Below are 25512 nucleotides of genomic sequence, written 5' to 3' on the forward strand. Positions count from 1 at the left end.
TTGTTTGATGAATTCTATCTCCGCATAATCAATGAAAGCTACTACGTTAAACTGAGAAAAAGGGTGCCTTAAAAATTAATCTCTGAAAATATAGTTCCATTAAATAATTTAGATAGGTGTTATAAAAAATTTAAAATTAAGTCAGACAACTAAGAACTCGTTCTCACTACCATCTCCTTCTCACACTGTTAGAATTTAAGAGGCTGTTAAACGATAATATCTTTCAAACTTGATGCCAAAATTGCTATTGTTCAATTTTAATGGAAATTTGCTTCAATATATCGCTTTTTAACTGTTTGACGCAGACGGGACACCGCCTTCCCTTTTATATATTTTTTCTGGCTCTCATATTAGAAGTAAAAATATGCTTTTTCATTAAGAAAAAACAGTGTATAATAGTTAATAAAAAAATCAGTTAGATTATTGTTATTATATGTGTACTAAAATATAAAATCAAAAAAAAGTAGTTTAACTTTTTTTACATTCATACTTAAAAATTTATCAATAATTGATTTTCAAAAATTTCAATGATGAGTAACTGTTTCTCTTAGATTTAAATAGCTGCAAATAAGTGAAAAGATATGAAGAAGTGAAAGATATTCGAAAAATTATTGTTAGGAAGATTTTACCTTCAACGTAAAAAAAGTCACCGGTGACCCATGCTGTATTTCATAACTATAAATTATTGAAATGCTAAATTTAATATTTTTCACTTATTTTGACCTAAATTAATACAAAAATAATACATAAAAATATGAAAAATATATTCAATAAAAATTCTACGTTAAAGGGTTAAGATTACAACAAACTCGCTCTATGTTATAGCAACATGAATTGATATTATGGTTGAATATTGAAGTGATTCTTTGAGAAAGTGGTTTAATCACCAAAAATAATCACTCAAACTGTGAAACTTAACCTAGCGTCGGTTAACCGATACGAGTGGACAAGGTCTTAAATTCCTCGATCGGACATTTACGCTATCCCTAAGCTTGTCTGAAGGTGATTCTTTGGAATAAGGAATACTCTTAGATTATTTTCTGAAACAGTATTCGAAGCTGAATAGGTTAAATTTAACCATAACCATAAATTTCAATTAAATAATAAAGATTCAAGTCATTTTTGAAATGTGCAAATTACGGGAAAATTAAGAGTATGAAAATCCGGCAGATAACTTAGTAATAATTGCTTCACATTTGTAGAGTTTTTGAAATTTTTACCTTGGATTTTACTAACAGACACGTTTTCAGATTAAAAAAAAACTATTTATATTTTACAGCATACAATCATTCTATTGTAAAAAACTTGCTAGGACAATCCTTTATATTAACATCTGAAACGCATTTTCTTAATTTAAACTTGAAATTAAAAACATTTTCAGAAAATAATAATATGAACAAAAAATAATGATTTGAACAATGGCTTGACTATAAGTTTTAAATTCAGAAAATCATTTTATGAAATACGTGACATAGTATATGATATAGCTGAATTTATTTTTTGAGTAAATATCTAAAACTGTGTGATTACAATTTTGATTTTTTTTAAGTAAAGTAATTAAAAGTTTCGAATGATAATGTTTTATTTAAAAAAAGAATTGTATCAATTACTCGACTGACATAAGATGCTATTAATGGCAACTATCGTTCTGAATAGTTTAAAACATTCGGTTCATTTTTCAAAAGTCTTTTCAAAAAGTTGGGGGGTTTTTTTTCGAAACTTTCAAACATTAAAACAATCATTTTTGGTATTACAGAGTGTAAAAAAATATTTATAAAACCAAACATTTTAAAGATTAATCATTAACTCATTAACTTATACAACTGATAATCTCTTGAAAATTAATCAGATAATGCATGTTTGTTGTCGAAAAACTTGATTTTGAGTAAAGTGTATTCGCATCTTTTACTTTCATCACCTTATTTCAGATAGTTCAAATAATACTTTTTTTTAAAAAATTATTTTTAGTAAAGAATGTTTAAATAACAAAAACAAATTACTTATTTTACAGCAGCGATTAAAATATAATTTAATTAGACATATTTTCATCACAAAAAATGAAAACATGAAAAAAGGGGAAATAACAGGCACCTGTATAATTTACCAAATACTTGAATTAAGCTAAATTATTTTATGGATTTTCTCTGCACTATTTGATTTCAACGCAGTTATTAAAACTAATCTTAACATAACATTGACTTCATGAACTGTTACAAATATGCTATTGGTAATTTATCGATCTTTTTGTAAAGAATCTTAAGAACTGATGAGTGATAATAAGAGTTTCAAGAAATCCAACCATAATTAAATATTTATAAGCTAAACATGCAATTAATAAACTATTTGAGTTTTTACCCATTCTTAAAACCAATCTTACCATATTATTAATTCTTAAAACCAATTTTAAATTCTCAATTCTATATCATCGCAAAATTCTATAATTCTATAATTCGCAAAACCAGTCTTAACATGAATTCATGAACTGATGATTCCAATATGCTATTAGTAATTTACCGATCTTTGGTGAAGAATTACATAAACTGATGAATGAATGTAAGATTTTCAAGAAATCTAGCTATAATTAAATACTTAAGCCAAACATATATTCTAGCGTTTATCTATTATTGTTTTAAGTTACTAATTTTCCAGGTGATACCTAAACTGGAAATTTAGTCAAGTGAAAACACAGTTGGGAAAATTGGTAGACAAAGAATATGCCAAAGGCATGTCACCAAATTGACTGATGAATGTTTCAAAAATTTTTCTAAATGAGAAATTGAAGCATTCCTTTGAGTTCTTTCACCGTTCGGTCATTTATCCACCGAGTTAAGCCCTATCAACTCTCACAGAAAAAAAAAGATTAGAAAACTATTTTTTTTCGGAAGTGTCGATTGGTGGGAAAGAAAGCAAGTTCACTGAATGGTGCGAATTGTCCATCCTTCCAGAACGAATATTTTAATCCATCCTCGGCAATTAGGTGTAACTTCCGAACACGGCAAGATAAACAGCGGGAAGAACAGCGATAAAAAGAACCGAATCTCCATAAATATGAATAAAGCCATAACACTTTACGAACACAAACTTGTTTTCCAAAAAATTTAAAAAGAAAACTACTCGCTCTATTTCAGGTAAAGATGGTAGAAATCTTCAAACTCTTTAAAATACACCCAGAGAATGTTTTATGCTCCACTTCGAAACTGTGAAGTCATCTGCGAATTTATGAAGAAAATACTTAATCGATGGTAATAAATTCTAAAGCCAGTGTTATCACGTAACATAACGAAATAAAGTCATAGGCTTTATTTAATGTACTAAACTTTGTCTGAATTTATGACTTCCGAATTTTGGTTTACAAATAGCAATCAACTATAACAAAGTGTTCTTTTATAACTTTAAACTACGAAATGTTAAAACAAAGATCCATAAAACTTTTACACTTAAAAAAATAAATATATTTTTACATTATTTTTTCATGTTTAAACTAGATTTTAAATATTAAATAAGAGAAAATTCGTGAAACGAAAAAACTATATAGTCGATCATGTAAAACTCCACGCTAAATAAATACCTTGTAAGAGCAGTAAAGAATATTTTCTTCCGATTCGATCTGATAGGCATAGTATATTGATGCAGGTATTTTCAAAGAGAAAAAAGTTTGGACAATTTGCAATGTTATTATTTTTATCTAAATGGCTGTAAATTAGGAGAAAAAAGACTTGAAAATATTCAGAATTTGTCATTAAATTAATCAAAAAAACCTAAAGAATCAAATAGAATCTTAACAGCAATTGAAGATACATTTTAAGCAAAACAAATGAAAAATTGTAGGAGTAATAACAAATCGGTGGGTATGAAAAGCGCCAATAAATTTTTGGGTTGAGTTTTCATACTCATATGCACGTCAACACAAAATGCGATGTATTTTTCTCATTTATATGAAGAACACTAAAAAATTCCATATTAAATTAAGGTAAAAAATATGACACCCTGAGAGTAGCGTCTGTAAAATCCAATTTCACCATGAAATTTTATGCCGTTTTTTTTCATCAATACTTCTTAATTACAGTGATTCAGTGATTTTACAGTAAATATTTATGTAAAAAGTATCGGCACTCACGGTGCCAATACTTTTCATCGTAATTTGATCCGGAATTTTTACAGTGTATTTCATATAAATAGTACGTAAGTGATATATAACTAATATATAAGTAGCATAAATATTATGTAGCAAGTATGTAAGTAGGATAATTATTATGTATAAAGTATACTATTTATTTCATACTAGTTGTATGAAATAGTATAAGTAGCATGTAACTAGTATCTAGCTTGTAAATAAATAGTAAGTAAGCCATATAAGTATAATGCAACAAGTTTATAAGCAGTATAAGAATAATGTAAAAAGTATATAAATAATATAAGAAGTAAGTGATTGGAACACAAGTAATAATTAGCTAATATTTAAGAACAATATAACAAGCATACAAAATTATAATTAGTATATAAGTAGTGTTAATGTTGTGCATAAGTATATAAGTAATATCGTAAAGCTTATAATTTTTGTAAAATGTTCTCGAATATAGACGAGCATAATATTAAAAAAATCTATTCTTTGAGCATTTCAAGATATTGCTCCCTAAAATGAATTTTTTATAATAAGATATAAATATTCTGTAGATATGACTAGATTATATGACTAGATTATATTAGTAGACTAGATTATATTGTGACCTATTGATGATAATAAATAATACAGATGTTCTTATTTCATCACAAATTTCAATGCATCTTGCTTTTTCTTAATTTATTTTAGGCATATGTTAGATTCAAGCTGCAAAATTGTGTCCTTTTTTTTAATGTTAAAAACGTAAACTGCATTTTTCATTTATTAACTCCTTTCTATGAAAAATATTACCATACAAACAAACCATTCAACTTGTACCAACACCATGGTTTGAAAAAACTCTGATTTATATTGTAATTTAATTTTTAAAGCAAATATTAACAAGCACTATATTCACACTTTTAAAAATGTTACATATTTATAATTCTTTTTACACTTTGAGGCGAATGGGACACCGCTGTCCTTTTTAAATAGTTTTTGTTTTGGCCCTCTAATTACAAGTAAAAATAAATTTTGGTATTTTTTTGTTGTAAAAAACAGTTTAATAGTTAGTAAAAAAATTTGTTAGAAATTATGAAATTCTAAGAAAAGTAGATTGAAAAAAACATTTCATTTATGTGCAGAAATTTATCACTGATTTATTTTATAAATTTACGAAATTTCAGTGATAAATAATCATTTATCTTAGTTCGAAATAATTAAAATGAGTTTAAAAATTGAGTGAAAATTAAAAAAAATATTGTTTCGAAGGCAGTCGTGTTTGGAAGATTTTACCTTTAACGCAGAAAAAAGATAAAGGTGTTTCTGCTGTATTTCATAAACATAACTAATTAAAATGCTAAACATAATATTTTTCACTTATTTTAACCTAAATTAATACAAAATAATGAAAAAAGTATGAAAATATGCTTAATAAAAATTCTGCAAAGGGAAAAATAATTCTTTTTTAACTCGTATCACTAAGAAACTTACAGAATTTGCTACTAATTTACTGACGAAAGTCAAATTGAGAAAATTGCTTCAGATCAATATTTCAAACAAACAAAAAAAGCACTTTAACTAACCGCAGATGGAGATAACAATAATATTAGATTGTAGAGCTTTTTTATCACTTAACCAGCTTTTATTCTCATTTTTTTCAGACGTGCTAGAAAAAGTAGCTTCTCTGCTTTTTTTTTTTTTTTCGTCATTTCTTAAAGGAAAAAACTATGCAATTTGATATTTTAAAACATTATAAAGTGCAATTAAAAAAAAGTTAATATTTATATTTCCTATAATTTTAAATGTGCAACGTATATAAAAAGGCAATTTTCGCACTAATATCTTAAAAATTTATTTCATTTTATTCTTCTAATATTATAATTTATTTGAACAGATTTATTACATCGTATTTCATAAATTTATACAATAACTAATGTGAATGTATTTCAATTTTATTTTGAACCGATGTTCGATTACATTAAAAAATGTTTTTATTTTCAAAAGGGTCAGTGGAAACTATAGAATTTGAAAAAGAAATCTGAAATCGCCTAGGCTTTTTGTTTCGGAACTTGTATCAAATTTAGTAAAATAAAATGGAACAGTAGTAAAAGAAAATATATTTGTCGCAAAGGCAATAATTTTCCTAGGATAACGTAATATTTTTTTATTATCTGAGTCAATATTTACTTGCCAAGATAAGTTGAACTCAGATAAAATTGTAAAATAATGACTAAGAATTATGTTTCGTTACAGTAAAGATCTTATACAATGCCACTAACTAAGTTTATTAAATATATCTTGGAAATAGTACTAAAATTAGACAACTCAATATTTATGGATTTCTAGTTCTGTAGATATCATTTATGATTAGGACATTTTGTTACACCTTTGACTAGATCAGCGGTTCCCAATTGGTGTTCCACGGCCTATGACACAATGACTATAACCCCTATGACACTGCTCGGAACCTTAGGGTTCCGCGGCAGTGTCATAGGGGATACGAGAGTTTAATTTTTTTTTAATGAATAGTGATTTTTGAAATCTGTGAATAAATTTTCATCTGAACAATAAAGTATAACTTATTAGATATTTTGGTTATGTTTATGAAATTATTTAAGTAAAATGCCACTAAAAAAGAAATAGAAATTTTTTTTAAAAAAATATTTCTTCTTGTTACAATATATTGAAATTATGAAAAGAATAAGCATTTATAAAAAAGACAGTATCTCTCATCGAGCTTTTCTATTCAAAATAATATGACCAAATTTTAGAAAAAGGAATTATGTTTTTCTGATAACCCTTTTCAACGTACATAACAGTTCCTTTTTTAAAACTATAATTCAGCACCTTTTATTCATTTTCAACTTATGCATATATCAAGAATAAATTCAGAACTTGACTAGATCCTACACCAAGCTTGCAATTTTAACTGTTTGACATAAATCCTATAATTTTAAGATTATATTTGATATACGATGATAGAAAAAATTTTATTCTTCACATTGTTTAATATTATCAAAAAAATCAGCAATCTTTCTTTGGTTAACATATTCACAGCTGTTAATAAATTTTACGTAACCCAGTAACTTAATGCTGAAATATACTTGATCATTTAAAGTTCCATAACCGTAAAAAAATTGGGAATCGCTGGACTAGACAACCTTTCAACAAACTGTGTGGGTGAAACCTAATAATAGGTGTTAGAACTAGACAAGTCAAGACAACGAAATAAAACATTAATTTAAAACAAACCTAAGTTTTTTCATAACAGATGTTTAAAAGCCGTGGTGGCTCAGGGGATAGAGAGCTCGTCTCTATCCCCTGAGCCTAGGTCCCCTGAGCCTAGGTTCGATCCCAGCGATAGCTGGTCGATTCGAATTCCGCACCCGGCTCGTACCGACCACTATGCTGACGTAAAATATTCTCAATGATAGGTGAATCATAGATAAGAATCCCCTTGCCATCCGGCTAAACGTGGAAAGTTTTCGTAGTTTTCCTCTCCATGTAACGCAAATGCGGGTTAGTTCCATCAAAAGTTCTTCACGAAGGCATATTTCTCCTAATATTTGATCCAGGAGTTCCCTTGTCTTCTTTATTGGGTTCAAAATTACAAGGCTACGGAGTTGAACATTAGTAGCCGTAAACCCAAAATTGAGTCGGCTGTTCAACGGCGGATATAACAAATGTTTTAAAGTTATCTATTTTTTGTATTATACATATGATATCTAATTTTTTAATACAAATTTTCTTTATGCCCATTAACTTTGAGTAATGTAATTTTGAACTCTCTCTATAGCGGCAATAACTTAAGGGCTACAAAAAGTGTTTATAGAAATGCGCCGTTACAAAAAGAGTTTATAAAAATTATGACATAATATAAACAATGTGTAGTATACAAACATCTATAAATAATTCATCAAAAAATCAATAAATATTAAAGCTATACTTATAGTGAGGTATATTTTGTTGGCATGATAAAAAGTAGTACAGATGATTGTGATTGGTGGTTAAATTAAAAAAAGACCCTTATAGTATAACAAATTCAAAGCATTTATGTGTGAAATTCATTAGAGTTACTTTTAATTCCCTGTATATGCATTTGATAATAGTTTTTAAAATTGGAAAAAACAAATTATATAGTTTTTTAGACACTTCAAAAACAATGGCAACTCGTAGAGGATATCACGGATTCAAAACGTGCTTAAGAAGCAAATGCATTTAAAGAGAGGGGGAAATACGCTTCTTATATTCTTGAGAAATCTTATGTCCAATTTTTTTTCTGTTTTCCCACACGTATCATTTTTGAAACCTTTAAATATGCTGCACGTTGTAGTGTGCATGATGTTTTACATCTTTTTTAATGTACTGTGGCATTGTTACTTTAGAATTTTATGATATAAATATTTTTGAGTTAAATAATAAATTAAGTAAACCTGCTCAAAATACTTATTTGGCAATAAATATTCTTAAAAGGGCAAGGGTTTTAGAAAAACACCTTTTTTATTTTATATACATCCCAGTTTTTGCAAATATATTTATAAACTTTAAATAAATATTCCCAAGAAACAGAAGCGGTAAAATATTAACTAATTCAAAACTTTATTTGCTTCAAAAAAATATTAATAACAAATAACAGTCGGTTTGTTTCAAGCGCTTAAAAAATCGACATTTATTTTCAAGACTTGCCAGGCGCGAATGAGAAGAGCGAAAAGTGAGATATTTATTTGCATTATTATTTCCATTCTTTATTATTGCATTTTTAATGCGCAACTCTACGTTCTTAATTTTAAATCACTTTTGTTTCTTCTATTTCAATCCTGGCAAATCTTGTAAAAGGGCGCCTATTTTTGAAGCGCTTGAAACAAATCGACTGTTATTTGTTATTAATATTTTTTTTTCGAACCGAATTAAGTTTTTAATCAGGTAATACTTATAAATTATAATAATTTTTTGAGATGAATTTAAATAAAAGAAAATTAAAAGCTTATTCTGTGTGAAATTTTGTTTGTATTACTAAAAAAGCATAAAAGAATTCTTAGTTATGTTTATTAATCATTAATTATTATTCAGTTTTCTGTCAAAGTTAATGTGTTTAATTAAAAAAACATGTTTCCTATGACTAAATATTTTTTTAGGCTACATTTAAAAAAAATGAAGGACTCAAAAGATTATTAATTTAAGTTCTGATAACAAACATCCACGTTTTCCTAAAAAAAGAAAAACCACTCTTTCTCTGAGCCAAAAGCTCAGAAAACCATTAGAGTGTGAGGTACGCTAATATTACTTGTGGAAATGGGCCGAAAATGAAGTAAGGAAAATTCTATGGCCAGTTTTTAAGGTAAACTGATTGTAAAGTGTATTATATTTGGACACCAATGATATTTGCAGCCAGACTTGATTCTTTTGCGTGCTAATGACCTTCGCAAGTGGCCTTGAAGAGCTTAGAAAAATACTCAACGGCTTTTTTGCGAGAAATCTTGTAGAGACAACTTATTATATTTTTATGTTTATTTTTCATCGCTTAGCGAAGCACCTTGAACAGAGCCAATTCTAACCACAAAACAACTTTTTAGTTTTCATAAGACGTAAACGGGAAGTTTGAAATTCGTATTGTTTAGTAGTACCTGCATTCTAGTAGTTTTAAATTCATCATTATTTATTGAATTAACCTATTTGACTCACTTAAAAATATAAAATGAATTAATTTCAATATTTTAAAAAATCAGTGCACCAACATTTAGTTTTGTGAGCAATAATATTTGGGACAAACAAAAAATTATTGCGAAAAACAAGTACTTAACTGTTAAAAGATACTGCAAAAAATAGAGAGAAAAAAACAATAATTGTTGCACCGATATTGCGCAACTTAGTATATTATGCACCGATTATTACATAGCATTAATAGTTTGGCGCGACGGCTCCCTTTGACAGAAAAGTACAAATAATTCCATATACATTCCAAATAACCTAGCGTGAGTTACAAACTAAATATAACCATGCGAATATAACAGCACTTTTTGTCAATTTCTAAATAGCTTTTTACAACAGTAAAAATCGAATGGCCAAAAAAAATATTTTTTTAAATTATTTTTCATTTAAAAATGTAGTATTTTTAATTCTGAGTGATTGTTTTTGTTAATTATTTCTTAAAAATACTTTAGGATGAGGTAATTGATACAAAACGCACGCTAGTAATTCCAACAATATTTCAAACAGCTTTCAACATAATTAACATACAATGTATGCACAAAACAAACTTTTCGTGAAAAGTACACTTCGCCTATGGTTTCGAGCTATCATAAAATATTTATGTATAGTCTATTTCTGAATGCGGTTAACGCCGTGATAATCGGATGCTCACAAAAAATTTATAAAAATTTATTTAATTGAGTAACATAGTACTTTCAATTTTGAGTAATTTTGTTCTTTTAATTAACCAAAAACAAGTTTCCGACTTGAATCATTACTACAAAACATACGCAAATAATTGCAACAATATTTCAAGCCCACTTTCACAAAAATTAGCATTCGTAACCTAATGTAAGTACATACTTTTTCCTGGAAAACACGCATTCAAAATGATTTCATAATTGATGATATTATATATTGTAAATGAATTATTTCAATTTATAAAATTTCCAGCTGTATTAAAAATATTAAAACTTGAATAACTGTAATAAATTAAATAATTTTATTAAAAAGATTTTAAAAAATTTCAACAAGAACTTTTTTCCGAAAGTTGTTGAAATTAAATTTTGTAACTAGAAAATCTTTCATTGATAATAGATAGTAAATATGGAAATAACCCCCTCCCCTAAAAAAAAAATGATTTACTAAACGCTAAGGCTACAATATGGTAATTGATATCATTCAACAGTTCTCTTTCAGACGCAAAGGCAGTTTTTAAAAAAATATCGATATCGGTCATATTTACTACATCACTTAGATCCATAGATATAAAGATCCATAGATATCCCCTATATTAGTCCCTGCTTAGATCAAAAGTCATTAAGGATTGACTTGTTCTCCTTGTTGATAGTGCTATAAGAAAATCAAAAAAAAATATTTTATGTAACAGATGCTGTACGTGGGTCAAAAATAACCTACAGAATAATTTTTTTCATAGATTAACATTGCCTTAAATTTCATCTTAACATTATACATATGAAACATTGGGTACCACTACCTGCAAAGTTCATATAAGTAAGTAACAGTTTCTATAAAATGTATTAAAGTAACCGAAGAAGTTAAACCATCAAGACTTTCATTTTTTAAAGTTCAAACTTTGAACTCGATCATAAAATGTTTTAAATAACATAATAAATGAAACCAATTTTTACTGTTTTCTCAAATCTTTAGAGATTTTTTGGGCCATTTGAAGTAAATATTTATAGCCTTTTTCTATTATTAAAAGCATATTAAACTTACAGAAATAACACAACATTGTGTTAATATTTTCTAATAAAAATCCTTCAGTTGAACTCTATTAAAATATTTTAATTTAAAACTTTTAATCCATGTTTCCTATTTTAAACAAAATGACTAAGAAGTTAATAAGTATTATGCTTCATTTGAGAATGACTTTTAATCAAATAAGGAAATATTTAAACTGTTCTTAAAAGTCTTTTAAGTGTTAGGTACTCAAGCTGAAAAGAGACCCGATGGCATTTATTTAGAAAAGAAAAAAGAAAACTAAACGAACTGATAAGTTTGCCATGACAGCCGGAGTAACGGGCATTTTTTAAGATAAAGATGACAACAAGAGTGAGAAATATTTCTTATCATCCGTTTTATCATCAAAGGTAAGCGTAAAAATACAAATAAGAATGACGAATTTGAGATCTTTGAGTATTTCATTTTCAGTGGATATTGTGCTAGGTAAGATAAATAAAAAAATAAGTCAAATTCCTTAAAATCTTAACAATGTAATTTTTGTTGATTTTCTAATTCAGGACTCTTTTAGGAGTTCTTTTTTATGAAATATAGTAAAAAAATATACATTTTTTTTTAAAAAATGAAGCATTTTAAAAATTATTTTTAAAAGTAAGTATTTGTTTAGTGGCATTTCTACAAAACGGTTCACTGTCATAGAAGATTCGTGAGTAGTAATTAAAAGCAAAAAGATAATGGGGCTTTCAAATTTAGAATAGTAAATTTAATTTGTGCGGTTTAAATATGCTTATTTTTAGTATTAGTGAATTAATTAAGTTTAATTAATACTTATTAAATTATTTTACATATACACTGTAAAAAAGGTTTTCTCAAAATTAAGCAAAATTGTGACAAAATAGCTTCAATATAGTCGAATTTGAAAGGCCCATGTATTCAAAACTGAAGCAGCATATACACATTTTTGAACAAAATGCAAAGTGTCAAAAGTGATTTTAAGGGACAAATGTGTGAGAGAGATCTTCATTGGCTGCCAACAGGATACGAACCAAGAAATTCCGAGTTCGTAAAAGGATGCTCTAACCACCATGGTTGTACACTCAACTCCAGGAAGAGTTGGGAATCTCCTTTTAAACAGTGGCCCCGGCAATGACATATTGTGACATACATTCTATTCGATCAAAACTTTTCTTTTTTCAGAAAAAGCGAACTAAGTAATAGTGAAATTACCGACCTGACTAAGCTATGGTGATTATGTTTTCAAAATGTATTTCTTTGTACCATTAAAATTGGAAATTAGTATGATATGGTGATATTGCGGAGGCCACAATCAAAAGCTTCTTAACTTTACCTGGACTGGGGCGTACAAGTATGGTGGTTAGAGCATCCTATTATAATCCCGAAGGACATTGGTTTGAATCCTCCTGTCAGTCAATGAGCAATTCTTTCACATATTTTTTCTTTCAGATCACTTTTGAGGCAATACATTTTGTACAAAAATGAGTATATGCTATTTCAATTTTGAATGAATGGGTTTTCCAATACTGCTATATTGATATCAGATTTTTTTTACACATTTTTGGTTAATTTTGAAAGTATATTATTTATGTATAATCATTAATAACTGTATATCATACAGTTTTTATGCTGTATCTTAAGCAGCATTCTAAAAATGCGTTTTTTCTTGGGTATATTTTATTTGCTTTCCCATAAATGACACTTCCAATTTATAATACTTATATTGCTTGGATTTAGAAATGATCTATTTAGAAATCTCTTAAAATAAAGCAACTAACTTTATGGGAGGAACTGGGCTCCACTCGTATAATTTTTAGTATGAGACTTAAGGTCCTCAAAAATTTCATACAACGTCTGTAACATTTTTTGCGAACTATTACCCACTCTCAAAATATTAAACTGCAACGCACGTTTAATTTCACTTCATAACATTTTTAAACATAATGTTATGTAAAATATTTGATGAGGTTATGTTATATTTCTATTACATGTAAGTATGTATTTTTTATTATACATAAATATACATTTATGTTTTTTTTATTGCGTTTCAAATTGTGTATTTAAATTTTGCTAAATTTCAAATATTTATAAGATATTTTTTCCTCTACGCAATAAACAAGAAAAAAATAATAACACAAAATTATAATAAAGAAACTCTAAGTTAGAAGATAATTTACAAGGCTTTGTAATGTCTTCCAATGATAAACAATTACAAATGTAGCTCGTGATTTTACGGAAAGCATTCTAGCATATTTATACTTCTACTTAATAGAAAAAAGTACCTTTATTTTATCTGATAAATTTCCTAATGTGTCGGAAAAATCATAAAAAATGGCTTTTTTGAAATGACATTGTTCGAAATGGTTGCTGAGAGTAATTTTGTTGAGTAATTTTTTGCAATTTCCTCAGTTCTGCAGATCTACTTAAATTTGACCTCTCTCTATATATATTTTTTGAATAAATAAGTATATTTTTAGTAAGCTTCCATAATTTTAATAATTTATATTTCTTTGCTCCCAAACTTTCAAAAAAAGTTTCAAAAATAATTTTTCTAACAGTTAATGAAATTTGAACTATCTCGACAAATGAAATTTGAACTATATCAACATTTCTTATGAGTTCAATTTTCAACTCATTTTATTGAGTTTATCCTTTTAATCCAAGGTATCCTGATACAAATTTAAATAAATGCAATTTTAGACTAAATATTTATTTTTTAAAATACATCACTATATGTGAATATATACATGATTTAATTTAAATATACAAAATATTCAAACTACCAAAGGATATAAGAATTAATATTTTTCATATTTTTAATGCTTTACATGCTTTAAGTTAAGCATTTATTTTAATCAGCTTTTGATTAATAACAGTTTTATGAGAAGAATTATTAGCAAAGTCTTGTAATATTGTAGACATGGTCTTACAATTTATAACTTAACAAATAATTTATAACTTATGTATATTATTTCAATAAATAACTCTAAATAGTGTAATTTATAAATTAAATAATTAAACATTTAATTAATAGCTTAAATAATGCTTAAGTCCATTTTTATCTTAGATAATTATGAGAACTGAATCATTTCGATTCAAAGAATTTATTAAATTTAAATAAAACAATAATTTGTATAAAAAAAATCCTGAGTTGTATGATAGCATATCAGGTAAGTAAAAATATATCATTTTAAGAGTTCTTGCTTCATTAAATTGCATTCACCCTTTTACAAAATAAGTTTTTCCATTTATGTACTAACATAAAACCACGAAAGGAGAGTTCCTTTTAAATTCTAAAAAGAATTATTTTTATTTAGTAAGAAATATAACATTTTATCTTTTTTTAAGGATGACCAACATGAATAAATTTATATCATATAAAGTTATATGAGTATCGTTTATTATATCATGTGAAGTAATGAGATGACGTTTATGCAGTACCCTTGCATAAGATTTATTTTCTGAATTATAAAAAAGCATAATATTAATGAAATTTTTAAAAAATTAATAATAACTTTAGATAAAAACGTAGCATCTTAAATAAAAATGTAGCAAATCAAATAAAAATTTAAATAAAAATGTATTTATAAACAAATGGACTCTATCATTTGAATTCTTACACTTATTTAGGAATTATATTGGAAAAAGAAATGGCTCGTTCATTTTGAAAATACATCAGTACATGAGTATATACATTATTTACTTCAAATGTGCAAAATATTTGAGCTACTAAATTAATGGGTAGTATTATTCTTAAAATTTTTAAACTTTAAATTCCCTCTTTTACTTTGCTAAGATATTACACAGCCTATTTTTAATAAATTAATTCATTCGCTACTTTTAAACAAAGTAATAGAGACAAAGCCTATAATTTTAAAAAATATTTGAATTATAGTAAGATAATATTATCTCGCATGCTTATCCAAAATATTTTGTTTGAATTCGTTCATAGAAGTAAATATATTCTGTGATTTTATGTTAATTGCCTCGAGCATTTTTTCTTTGAATAAAATGTTTTATTAATAAATTTTAAGAAAATTAAATATATATCTATGAACAAAATATAAAAATTTCATTGATTTTTGTGAATTCGTAAAGCGATTAAAAATATTTATATTTGGTTCACTGTTTCAAATAAATATTAAAGTAATAGTAATAATAATAATAAAATAGATATCCATAAAAATATTTACCTTTGCCTCCAAAATACCATCTCTTAAAACGGTAATTCCAATTCCTGGAGCGAACCTTAACTCAACTCCTGGTTTAATAATTAAATTTGATTCCCCTTCTATGATAATATCTTTACGAACTTCAAACGGGGAATCTGAAGCATCCAGCACCAACGTACCCGAAATATATCCACCTAATTCTGTAGTCCTTCCATTCACAAGTATTTCAAAGTTTAAAAAAGTTAACAACAACACCCACATAATCATAACAGGGGGTGGCCCCCTTCCAAATCGCACTTTCACCATCGACAACAAAAGGGCGTGGAAGAGCCTTTTCAAACCACAACACACCTGAGTCCGTTCTATTAGGCTTAGGATAAACTCAATGAAATAACTGTAAACATGGAATTGAAAACGGGGGGAAACTGACGGAAAGGGGCATTTCTATACAATTTTTTTTTAGTCCCCCATATTATGTCCGATGAGGGTAAATCAGTCCCCCGCAAACACTCACTTTATCAATCCTCCGTTTAAAAAAAACGTACGTAAAAGATATCCAGCGCGCGGCAACCGAACGAAAACTTATCTACCTGGCTCACGATCACAAAGCTTACTTTTGATTTTTTTGTCGCTCCTGGATAAAGTGGTTTCTGAATTACAGGGTTGCCATTTTTTATCGTTTTAATTCAGCGCCATCTAAACAGTATTCACCAAGCCAATGTTTAACAGAGGAATAATAGTTTCATTGCGGCAAATAAATTGCTTTTATATGGAATTGAATTGATAAGAAGAACTTATCATAGTGTGTATAAAACTTTTTACTGGTTAAGAGAAATTGTTTGCTCCCCATTGTTTTCCGAATCAGAATGACTTTGAATTATTTAGTCAATTTAAATAGCAAAAAACGTAAACTCGTGGCAACTTATTACATAAATTCTTTAATATGAAAAAGATGTTTCTCTTAATGTTGAAGAGTATGAGTCACCCAGTTTGTGAAAAGGATTCGGTGCATTCGGTGATCTTGTCCGTAAATTTTTATTTCATGCATTGTAAAAAACTCCGAATAAAACTAAAGCAAAAAGTATTGGCACCCTGAGTAAAGTACTCGCAACCTCACTTTACCCTGAAATTCACTTTTACCGTAAACTTTTATACAATAATTTTTACAGTAATATTCATTTAATTGCAGTAATTTTTCAGTAAATATTATTGTAATGTACAGTAATATTTAATGTAATATTTACTGTAAAATCATTGTATACTAATGCTAACGGTGTATACTGTAAAAATAATGCTATTTCAAGTTTTTTTCATTCCGTAAAATTTTAAAATAAAAATAGATCTTATGTTAAAAAGTACCGTCGCTCAGGATGCCAATATGTCTTTTGGCAATTTTATCTGGAATTTTTTCCGTACCAACAGTCATGTGAAAAATCTAAAAGATTTAAAATATTTCTTATGTGAAAATACGGTGAACTCTCTTATATTCGAAAGTGAAAATTTGAATTGTAAATTTGGAATAGTGCCAAAAATTCCCATAGAATTTTTTATTCATACCAATGTCAAAATGCGGTCTTTAATTTTGAAAAATTCCTTTCACAACTTTAGTTAGTTTGAAGTCTGATTCGGAGGAAATTAGAAAGTGAGTTACAGTTTTTTATATTTATTGAAATCTTTTGTTTTATCCCCTGCCGATCAATTTGAATTAGAAGTAACATAAAATAGGCCAATTTACAAATGGAAATCCGTAAATTTTTTTAAAAGGAAAGCGTGTTTGTAAATAAAGTGCACATATGAAGAGTTTTTGGCACTTTTTAGACATATGACATTTTTGCATCAAACACTTTTTTTTTTCAGTATTGTTTCCACATAAATCATTAACAAATTTGCCGAATTTTAATTTGATAAGAGCTTAATATAAAAAAAAAATTTTTACTTTTTTCATGAAATAGTGATGTTTTACACCATAAAACGCTTTTAAGAACAACAATTTAAAAATGTGGTTTATCATTTTATTACTCTTTTCCAAGTCCTTCGTAAAACGTGCTTAAGAATTTATAATTACATTATACGACTAATATATCGTGATTAAAACTAAACAAATAAAGAAGTTTCTTCTTAGTTAATATTTTAATGAAACACAATTAAATGTTGTACTATTTATTATTATTTTTTAATCTTTTGGATGAGACGAAGTTTTCCTTTCCCTTTAGAATACGAATCACTAATAGAACGCTGAAATTTATTATATTTAAACCATATTTTCCTCTTTTTATTGACTTTCAATTACTTGTTCCTCATTCTTCGAAATATTCTGAAACGTAGTACAAAATTCTATAAAGGGATAGAATACTCGCCTCCCATTGAGGTGACCCGGATTCGAATCCCAGCGATGGCTGGTTGATACGATTTCCGCACCTGGCTCACACCGACCATTGTGCTGATGTAAAATAGCCTCAGTGGCAGACGAATCTTGGTTTTCAGAGATCCCTTGCCGTCAGGCTAACAGAGGGGGGTTTTAATGATTTTCTTCTCTGTGCAACGCAAATTTCTCCCAAAACTTGATTCAGGAGTTCCCTTGTCTTCTGAATCGGTTTCACTGTTACAAGGATATGGAGTTGAACATTGGTAGTCGTAAATTCAAAAATTTGGGTCGACTGTTCAACGACTGTGATAAAATAGAATAAACTTTAATTTGAAATTTTAGTGTTCATATCTGGTTAGCAGTGTGGTAGTTGAACCATTATTATGAACAGATCGAAATATATTATTGTTATTTTAGGCCATAAGAAATTAGGCTACTATGATGAAAAATATGTTTTGTTTCATTTTTTTTTCTTCCCAAAAACAATATTTCTGAAAGTTTAAAAATAGATATGAAATGAATAATACAGTCAGATTCTAAATCCACTAGTTATTATTTAAAAATTTGTGTTGTGAGCAAATAAAAAAATCGTGAAATATTAAATCTTCAGATTGTTTTACATACTTGCTGGGGCCAAAATTTATTATGAATATTTTACAAACCTTTGTAATATAGCGGGGAAGGGGGGATCTTAATTGTATCGACATCAATTGCTTAGTAAATACCAGAATACTACTTTTTTCAGGGCTAAAAGTGTGAGTTAATAATTTCTTTACAACAAAATGTCACCATGCATTGTGTTAATCCTTTAACCAAATATTTGAATCCGCATTTGTATAAAAAAAGTAATAAACCTAAAAATCATTTTTTTTCCCAGAATTTACTTGAATTTTAATTCAGATAGAATAAATTAAGTTAGATTTAATTTACTTGGAACAGTTTTATAAAATAAATTTCATTGAAATTAGCTTTTATTTCTTATATTAGTTTTATGATTTCATATACTTCATAGTTTAATAAGTAAGCTGCGTGCAGATTATTATTATTATTATTATTTTTCTTTTGCTTTTTAGCAAAATAATATATTAATATATTTTTTATTTAATGTTTTAAAAGAAAATTAGAAATTTTTAAAATGTTCAATAACATTTAGAAATAAAATTAAAACTCCCGAGTTAAACTTTAAAAAAATTAAAACTGAACATAATTTAAAGCATCGATTCTAAGTGGAAGAGAGAAAATAAGGCTAAAAAAGCAACAAGCATTTTGCGCCAAATGAGTCATTTTTCGCCAACAATAAATTTTTAATACCGAAACTACCGTGAAACTAAAAAGAGCGAGAGAAATATATTGCGTAAGGTCACGTGACATCTTCCGGATGACGCTTTGCTGAAAGTTGCCGGTGATTGCTGAAAGCGAACAGTTTACCTGAGTGCCTGAACCAATAGAAAGTCAGAATTTTGAAAAAGGGGAAATGAAACTGCGCGTAGCTCTTATTCAAAAATAAGGGACTCGTATCACTTTTGAAACTCTTATGTTTAGATTTCCGCCAGCTGTTTGATGCGCCGCTAACAGGGAGATGAAACTCCTTTTTTTATATTCACGAAGTTCCGGTGCTTGGCAAATAAGCTAAATTTTGTGATAGGTAAATAAGTTTAGACACGTCTTAAAAAATTAATACAATGGAAAATTACAACAGGAAAAAGTTTTTTTTTTCTTTTTCTTTTATGCAAACACTATTATTGCTCAGTTATTACAAATTTGAAAAGTTAAGGATGCGGTGCGGTTGTTGGAACAATTTTGGCATCCATATTTGAAGTCGTTATCAAAATACTTAAATATCATTCCATTAAAATAAAAATAAGTATTTGAAAAAATTGAATGGATGTGTCAAAATTTGATTTATGTAAAATATTTCACTTTATCGTAAACCTTTTTTGAAAAGTACGTAGAACTTCTCGTTTGCCGAAATTAAGAACTATTTTTAGTCAAAAATAAAGCCAATTTACGGGAAAGAAATCACATCTGCAATCAATCAGAATTTTCTGCTTTGCGATAAATCTAAGAAATAAAGTAATATTTAATTCTGCAGCGTTGTGCTGCTGAATAGTGTTCTATGTACCACACTTTTCCGTAAATACAGAATTGTTTGATTCGGGGTTAAGAAAATTCTTTTAAAACAACTGAAAAATAACAAAGCCAATCATAAATTTATAGAATGAGTCAAAAATTGTCAAATGTTTTACTGTCCAAAAGATATTACTATAATTTTTTAAGAACATCACAGAAGTCAAACTAATTTAGAGTGCACAGTTTCAAAGACCGATCTATCTTTTATTAGCTCTTTGCACACTAAAAAAATTTTAGTGTATCTTAGCACCAAAAATGGCGGCAACTACTCTACACCAAGAACCAAGGGATACTTCCAAGTTCTTAGTATAGTGAAACACTAAGAGTATTTTTTTACACTACTGGGCGTAAAGAAGCTGCCACCATTTTGTGTATTAAGTAATACTAAAATGTATAATTGCAGCAATGCAATGATTCAAACAAGAGTCAGTAAAGTTGTTTTTAAGATGAAACACGAAGAAAAAAATCATTAATTTAGGATGCACATATTCTTCAAAAAAAAAAAATTTTTTTTTGTTAGCTGATTAAAAATACACAACACAGGGAAATTATTACGAGGAATTTCCAACTGGGCTTAACATAGCAGAAGAGGATAGAAATTCGATATTATAAAAATATTTAATACATTGCCAGATATTTAAAAATTAAAATATTATTATTCTGATCGCACCACTAAAAACATGCATACATTTTGAAACGGTGAATCCACGCTATCTCCTAATCGATTGTAAACAGACTACTGGTGATATACAAAGTATGCCAAGATTGACGTTCACGGAAGCGACAATAATTCAAGAATGGTGTGAATACATGGGAGCTTAGTTTATGATTTCTCCACTGCTGTTTATAAATTGACTACTCTGAAGTGTATGTGAAGGTTCAACTTGGTGTTAATTTGAAATAAAGTGTTCCTTAACACAATTTTTCACACTTACTTGGGCTCCCGATGGAAAAAATAGAAGAGGAAGACCTAGACTTACTTGGCTTACTCGTATACACCAAGATCTGTACGAAGCACAACTAAATAGATGGGAGGAAACAAGAGGACAGGGGTGCCTGGAAAAAGAGACTTGAGGCATTATATGCCAGCCGGCAAGAAGAGGAGAGGTAGAGGGTTCACTAGCCCACCGGAATACCGATACCTATCCCGGTGCACCCTCCATCTTGGTTACTTTCTGTTAAAATTAATTAAAAAAGAAATTGATCCTAATTTTGCTTCGAATCTTCGTTTTCTAGGGAAAAAAATTGCAAATGCATTATTCGTAATAAAATTTTATTCTATCGTTCATCCTTTTCACATTCTTTACTCATCTCTAAGGAAAATAGTCTCTTTTTCTTCTTTTTTTTCTTCTTGTTCCATCTCACCACAATAAGGGAGCAAAAGAGATCGAAGGTCACAACATAAAGATCTGTAAGAGTTCCTAAAAACTAACAATTACCCCACCTGCTTGGTCAGTTTTGTTTCTATCTAAAATAATTCGAAATTTCAAAACACTTTAAATAGACCAATATGTTTCAATTTTAATCAAATTCTACAGATTTCGAAGAAAAAAAATTATTAGTTATGTAATTAGACAACAGAAGTATGCTTTTTCTAATAGTTGACTCAGTGCAGTATTTACCACCAGATATTCCAAGAGTGTAGGGCTAAAAAAAGACGTGATTTAAAATTTGAAATTTTTAATATATTTTTTAAGTAAAAAACTCAATTGAAGTAAATAGTTTTTCACTGAGTTTCAATGAATCAGCATAATCATTAAGAAAATAAAATCTTTACCATTTAAATTAGAAATATGTAGTAAAATTAATAATAAACTAATTGCATTCTTTGAAAAGTACTCGCTGTCTTTCGCCTAAACCCTGATTTTCTTATGGAGTGGATTTCAGATTGCTTCGCGATCTGGAACATTTTGACTATAGAGTAGTTAAAATTTAAGATGTTGGAGTGGTATTCGTTCGTAAAAAAATGCAACTTAGCAATATAATTGTTTGATTAGTAATTAGAAATATTAGCAAATTAAGACATATTGTTCATCTTCAGTTTATCTAAAAAAGTCATATCCTACTGCTAATAATTTTCGCGTAACTAAATAGAGGAATATTTCCCTTATTTACTATCTCTCTCCAACCATTTCTTTTTCTTAAATGTAAAAGCAAAATATACCGCGAAAACCAGGAGATTCTAGTAATATAACTGTTCCAAAAGTTATTAGAAATTAAGCTAAGTAATACATATTTGTCATTTTCAGTTCATCGGCAAAATATACACCTGAACTAACTGCTTATACAGTTGGAAATTTTTTTCAGATCGCTTTCGGTTACTTTTATTGTTCATTTCCTCAGTTTTTATACTCTAATATATTTTATACTTTAAATTAATATATTAACAATAGTAGATGAAATGCTCCGGCTCACGATCACTCGCCAGCAACCAAAATTCGTTTAAACTTACTTATATGCGACTTCACACATTCATAGAGAAATGTTTTTTTTTAAAAATTGGTAGCAAAATTAGCAAAATGCTGACGTATTCATTAGTTGAATATCGAATTCCGCGTAATTTAGTTTAGCGAAAACTGCTAGCTGAAGCTGAAAAAATATATTTTTGTTTTGAACAGTGGCGTATCTAGGGAATGGCAAGGCGCAAAATCGATCAACATTAACAATTTTTTTTACTTAAAAATTTTATTAACTTTTTTTGAAATAAATAAATATATCTATATATATCTATACATAATTAAATATATATATNTATATATATATATATATATATATATATATATATATATATATATATATATATATATATATATATATATATATATATATATATATATATATATATATATATATATATATATATATATATATATATATATATATATATATATATATATATATATATATATATATATATATATATATATATATATATATATATATATATATATATATATATATATATATATATATATATATATATATATATATATATATATATATATATATATATATACGTATTTTCCTGTATTTATATATATATATATATATATATATATATATATATAATGAAAAAAAGCATACAACATTTAATCTTTTCATGTAGACTCGAAAAGAAAATATCGAGGTCTTTTGAGGGACTCTTTTTGTCACTGGGGGAGTAAAATATGATAGGGAACGGCTAATCGTCAAAAAAAAAAGTAGGTGAGGAACGTCAAACAATTCAGATTATTGAATATAATTTGTAATGTTCATGAATACATTCACGATAAATACTAAAATAAATAACTAAGTAGCTTTTTCTTTCCTGCTGTTATATTTACGGCGATTTCAGCGAAAAACCAAATTTTAATTATGAAATCATAATTTAAAGAATAATGCTTAGTTTTTAATAATTATAATTATTACTCTATTTGCTAACTATTATTACTTTATTATATAATTATTACTCAATTGCCCCATAACTTTATTCTCTCTTTTAATTAAGATGTCCCCATTCTTAGGTTGAAAGTGTCACAAAACCAGAAAAGATTAAAGGAAGGACCAGAATGCAGAGAAATAAATCTTTATTTTCTTAATTTTTCCACAACCACAAAGAGAAAAAGATAAACAATTTGTTCCTCCTCTTCATATCACATTGAGAGGAAATGGATAGAATCCCTTCAGAAGCAGAGATAGATCTTTGATGATGACCAGAGGACAGAGAAATATGAAAACGATAGGGTGGCTCAGTCTAGCCTAGACTAATTATTCTATAGTAAAATGCTTGTATAAATCTTCAGTTTCATCAGGGGTTAAAACCTCTTTGAATCTCTCGATTATCCGAATCTATTGAATAGATTTCAAAAAGAGCCCCTGCTGTAAATTAGCTTAAATCCTTCCAAAACAGGAAATATTATAATCTGTTTTGATAGGTTACAGCTCTTATAATTCATTCAAATATTTAAGTGGTAGGATTTTCTTCCTTGATTGTAAGTAATCATTTCCTAAATATTTAAATAAATGCATTAAGCATGAATTATTAGTTAGTATTATAGGCGTTATATTTTATAGAAATGATGTCTATGAAGCATTGATTCCAACTGCTAAGATTTCTCCGAAATATTTTATTAAGTGGTAGAGAGTTAAAAACTAAAACTTACAAAATTTTTAATTTTGATAAAATTTAAAATGCTTATATCAGGAATGAAATTGTGTTTCACTCGAAATTTCGAGTTATACATACATATTACATTAAAAAATCATTTTATATCAAATTTACATAAACCGAGAAACAAAACATAAATTTTGTTTCCACTAGAAAAAAGTTTCCCATTAAACAGAGCAAGTTGGCATCTCTGTATATATAGATCGAGAGGGACATTTGCCCCCCCCTCCCCTTTTTTTTTAACGTTATAAATTAGAATTTATAATATTTTTTAGTTTTTATTATTACTGTTTTATGACAAAACATTTTAATATGCACATTGATTTTTTGTATTCTTTAATGCATTATTATTAAAATTAATATGTAATAAAAAAACAAAAAATGTTAAAATTTCAAATGTTATTGGGGGTCTTTAAATTTCCTAAAAATTAATTGAGATAAGTAAATAATTTTGTAAATATTAAGTAAGTAACATTCATTACGTTCAGCAAATAGTTGCTAACTACCTAAAAATGTTTTTCTTTTTATTTATTAATAGATAAATTTTGAGTTAGCAAGATTTTTTTTCTTTCCTTTGAATGGAACATAAGGAACATATCGTCAGTTGTTGGAATTTTTTTTCTTTTTTTGTACTCTAAGTCACAGAAGTATTATTCACTCACAATTTTTATTATATTTTAATTCCTAAATAATCCTTCTACTTACAAATTGAAGAAAAAGAATTTTGTAAATTTTAGGGACATGTTTGTTTTGAATTTTTAAATTACATTTATTTAATCTTTATCAAGCTGTCTTCGAGTTATGGAACAGGCTTCCATATTTCTCGGGCACAAAATTTTGTAAATCTCTCTCCTATATCTTTTCTTTTATTTCAGATTACTTTTATTCAGAATGTAGATTAAACAAATACTATTTTTTTATTTTATAATCTTTTACAATATATATCCCTTACATTACATTTATGTCACTCCATATCATATTGCTTGGAAAAAGTTGTTATACTGTTTTTAAAAGGGTTCAATGAAGTGTCCTCTATTTATAGATTATATTTAATTCCTATAATCAAAGTAAAATGGTAACAAAATAATATTATGGTTATAATTTATAATTCATAACCAACCATTACAAAGTTTAGTATCTCGAAAAGAAAGTTATCAATAAAGTAACAATCACAATAATATTTTTTATT

General features: G+C 27.3%; 2 protein-coding genes across 2 annotated transcripts in view; one reads left to right on the forward strand and one right to left on the reverse strand.

Moving 5' to 3' along the window:
* LOC107439017 (protein bark beetle) overlaps window positions 1-16350 on the reverse strand; it is a gene marked incomplete in the record, with an annotated part of 89256 nt that extends 72906 nt beyond the window's left edge. Inside the window, 1 exon segment of the mRNA XM_043038855.2 lies at window positions 15703-16350. Coding sequence (XP_042894789.1) covers window positions 15703-15987 — 285 coding nt within the window.
* The window catches only part of LOC107452421 (dihydroorotate dehydrogenase 2), a 126217-nt gene that overhangs the window by 74943 nt on the left and 25762 nt on the right, over window positions 1-25512 (forward strand). The window lies entirely within an intron of this gene.

The sequence above is a fragment of the Parasteatoda tepidariorum genome, chromosome 1 (genome assembly GCF_043381705.1).
Source record: "Parasteatoda tepidariorum isolate YZ-2023 chromosome 1, CAS_Ptep_4.0, whole genome shotgun sequence".
In the NCBI taxonomy this organism is placed as follows: Eukaryota; Metazoa; Arthropoda; class Arachnida; order Araneae; family Theridiidae; genus Parasteatoda; species Parasteatoda tepidariorum.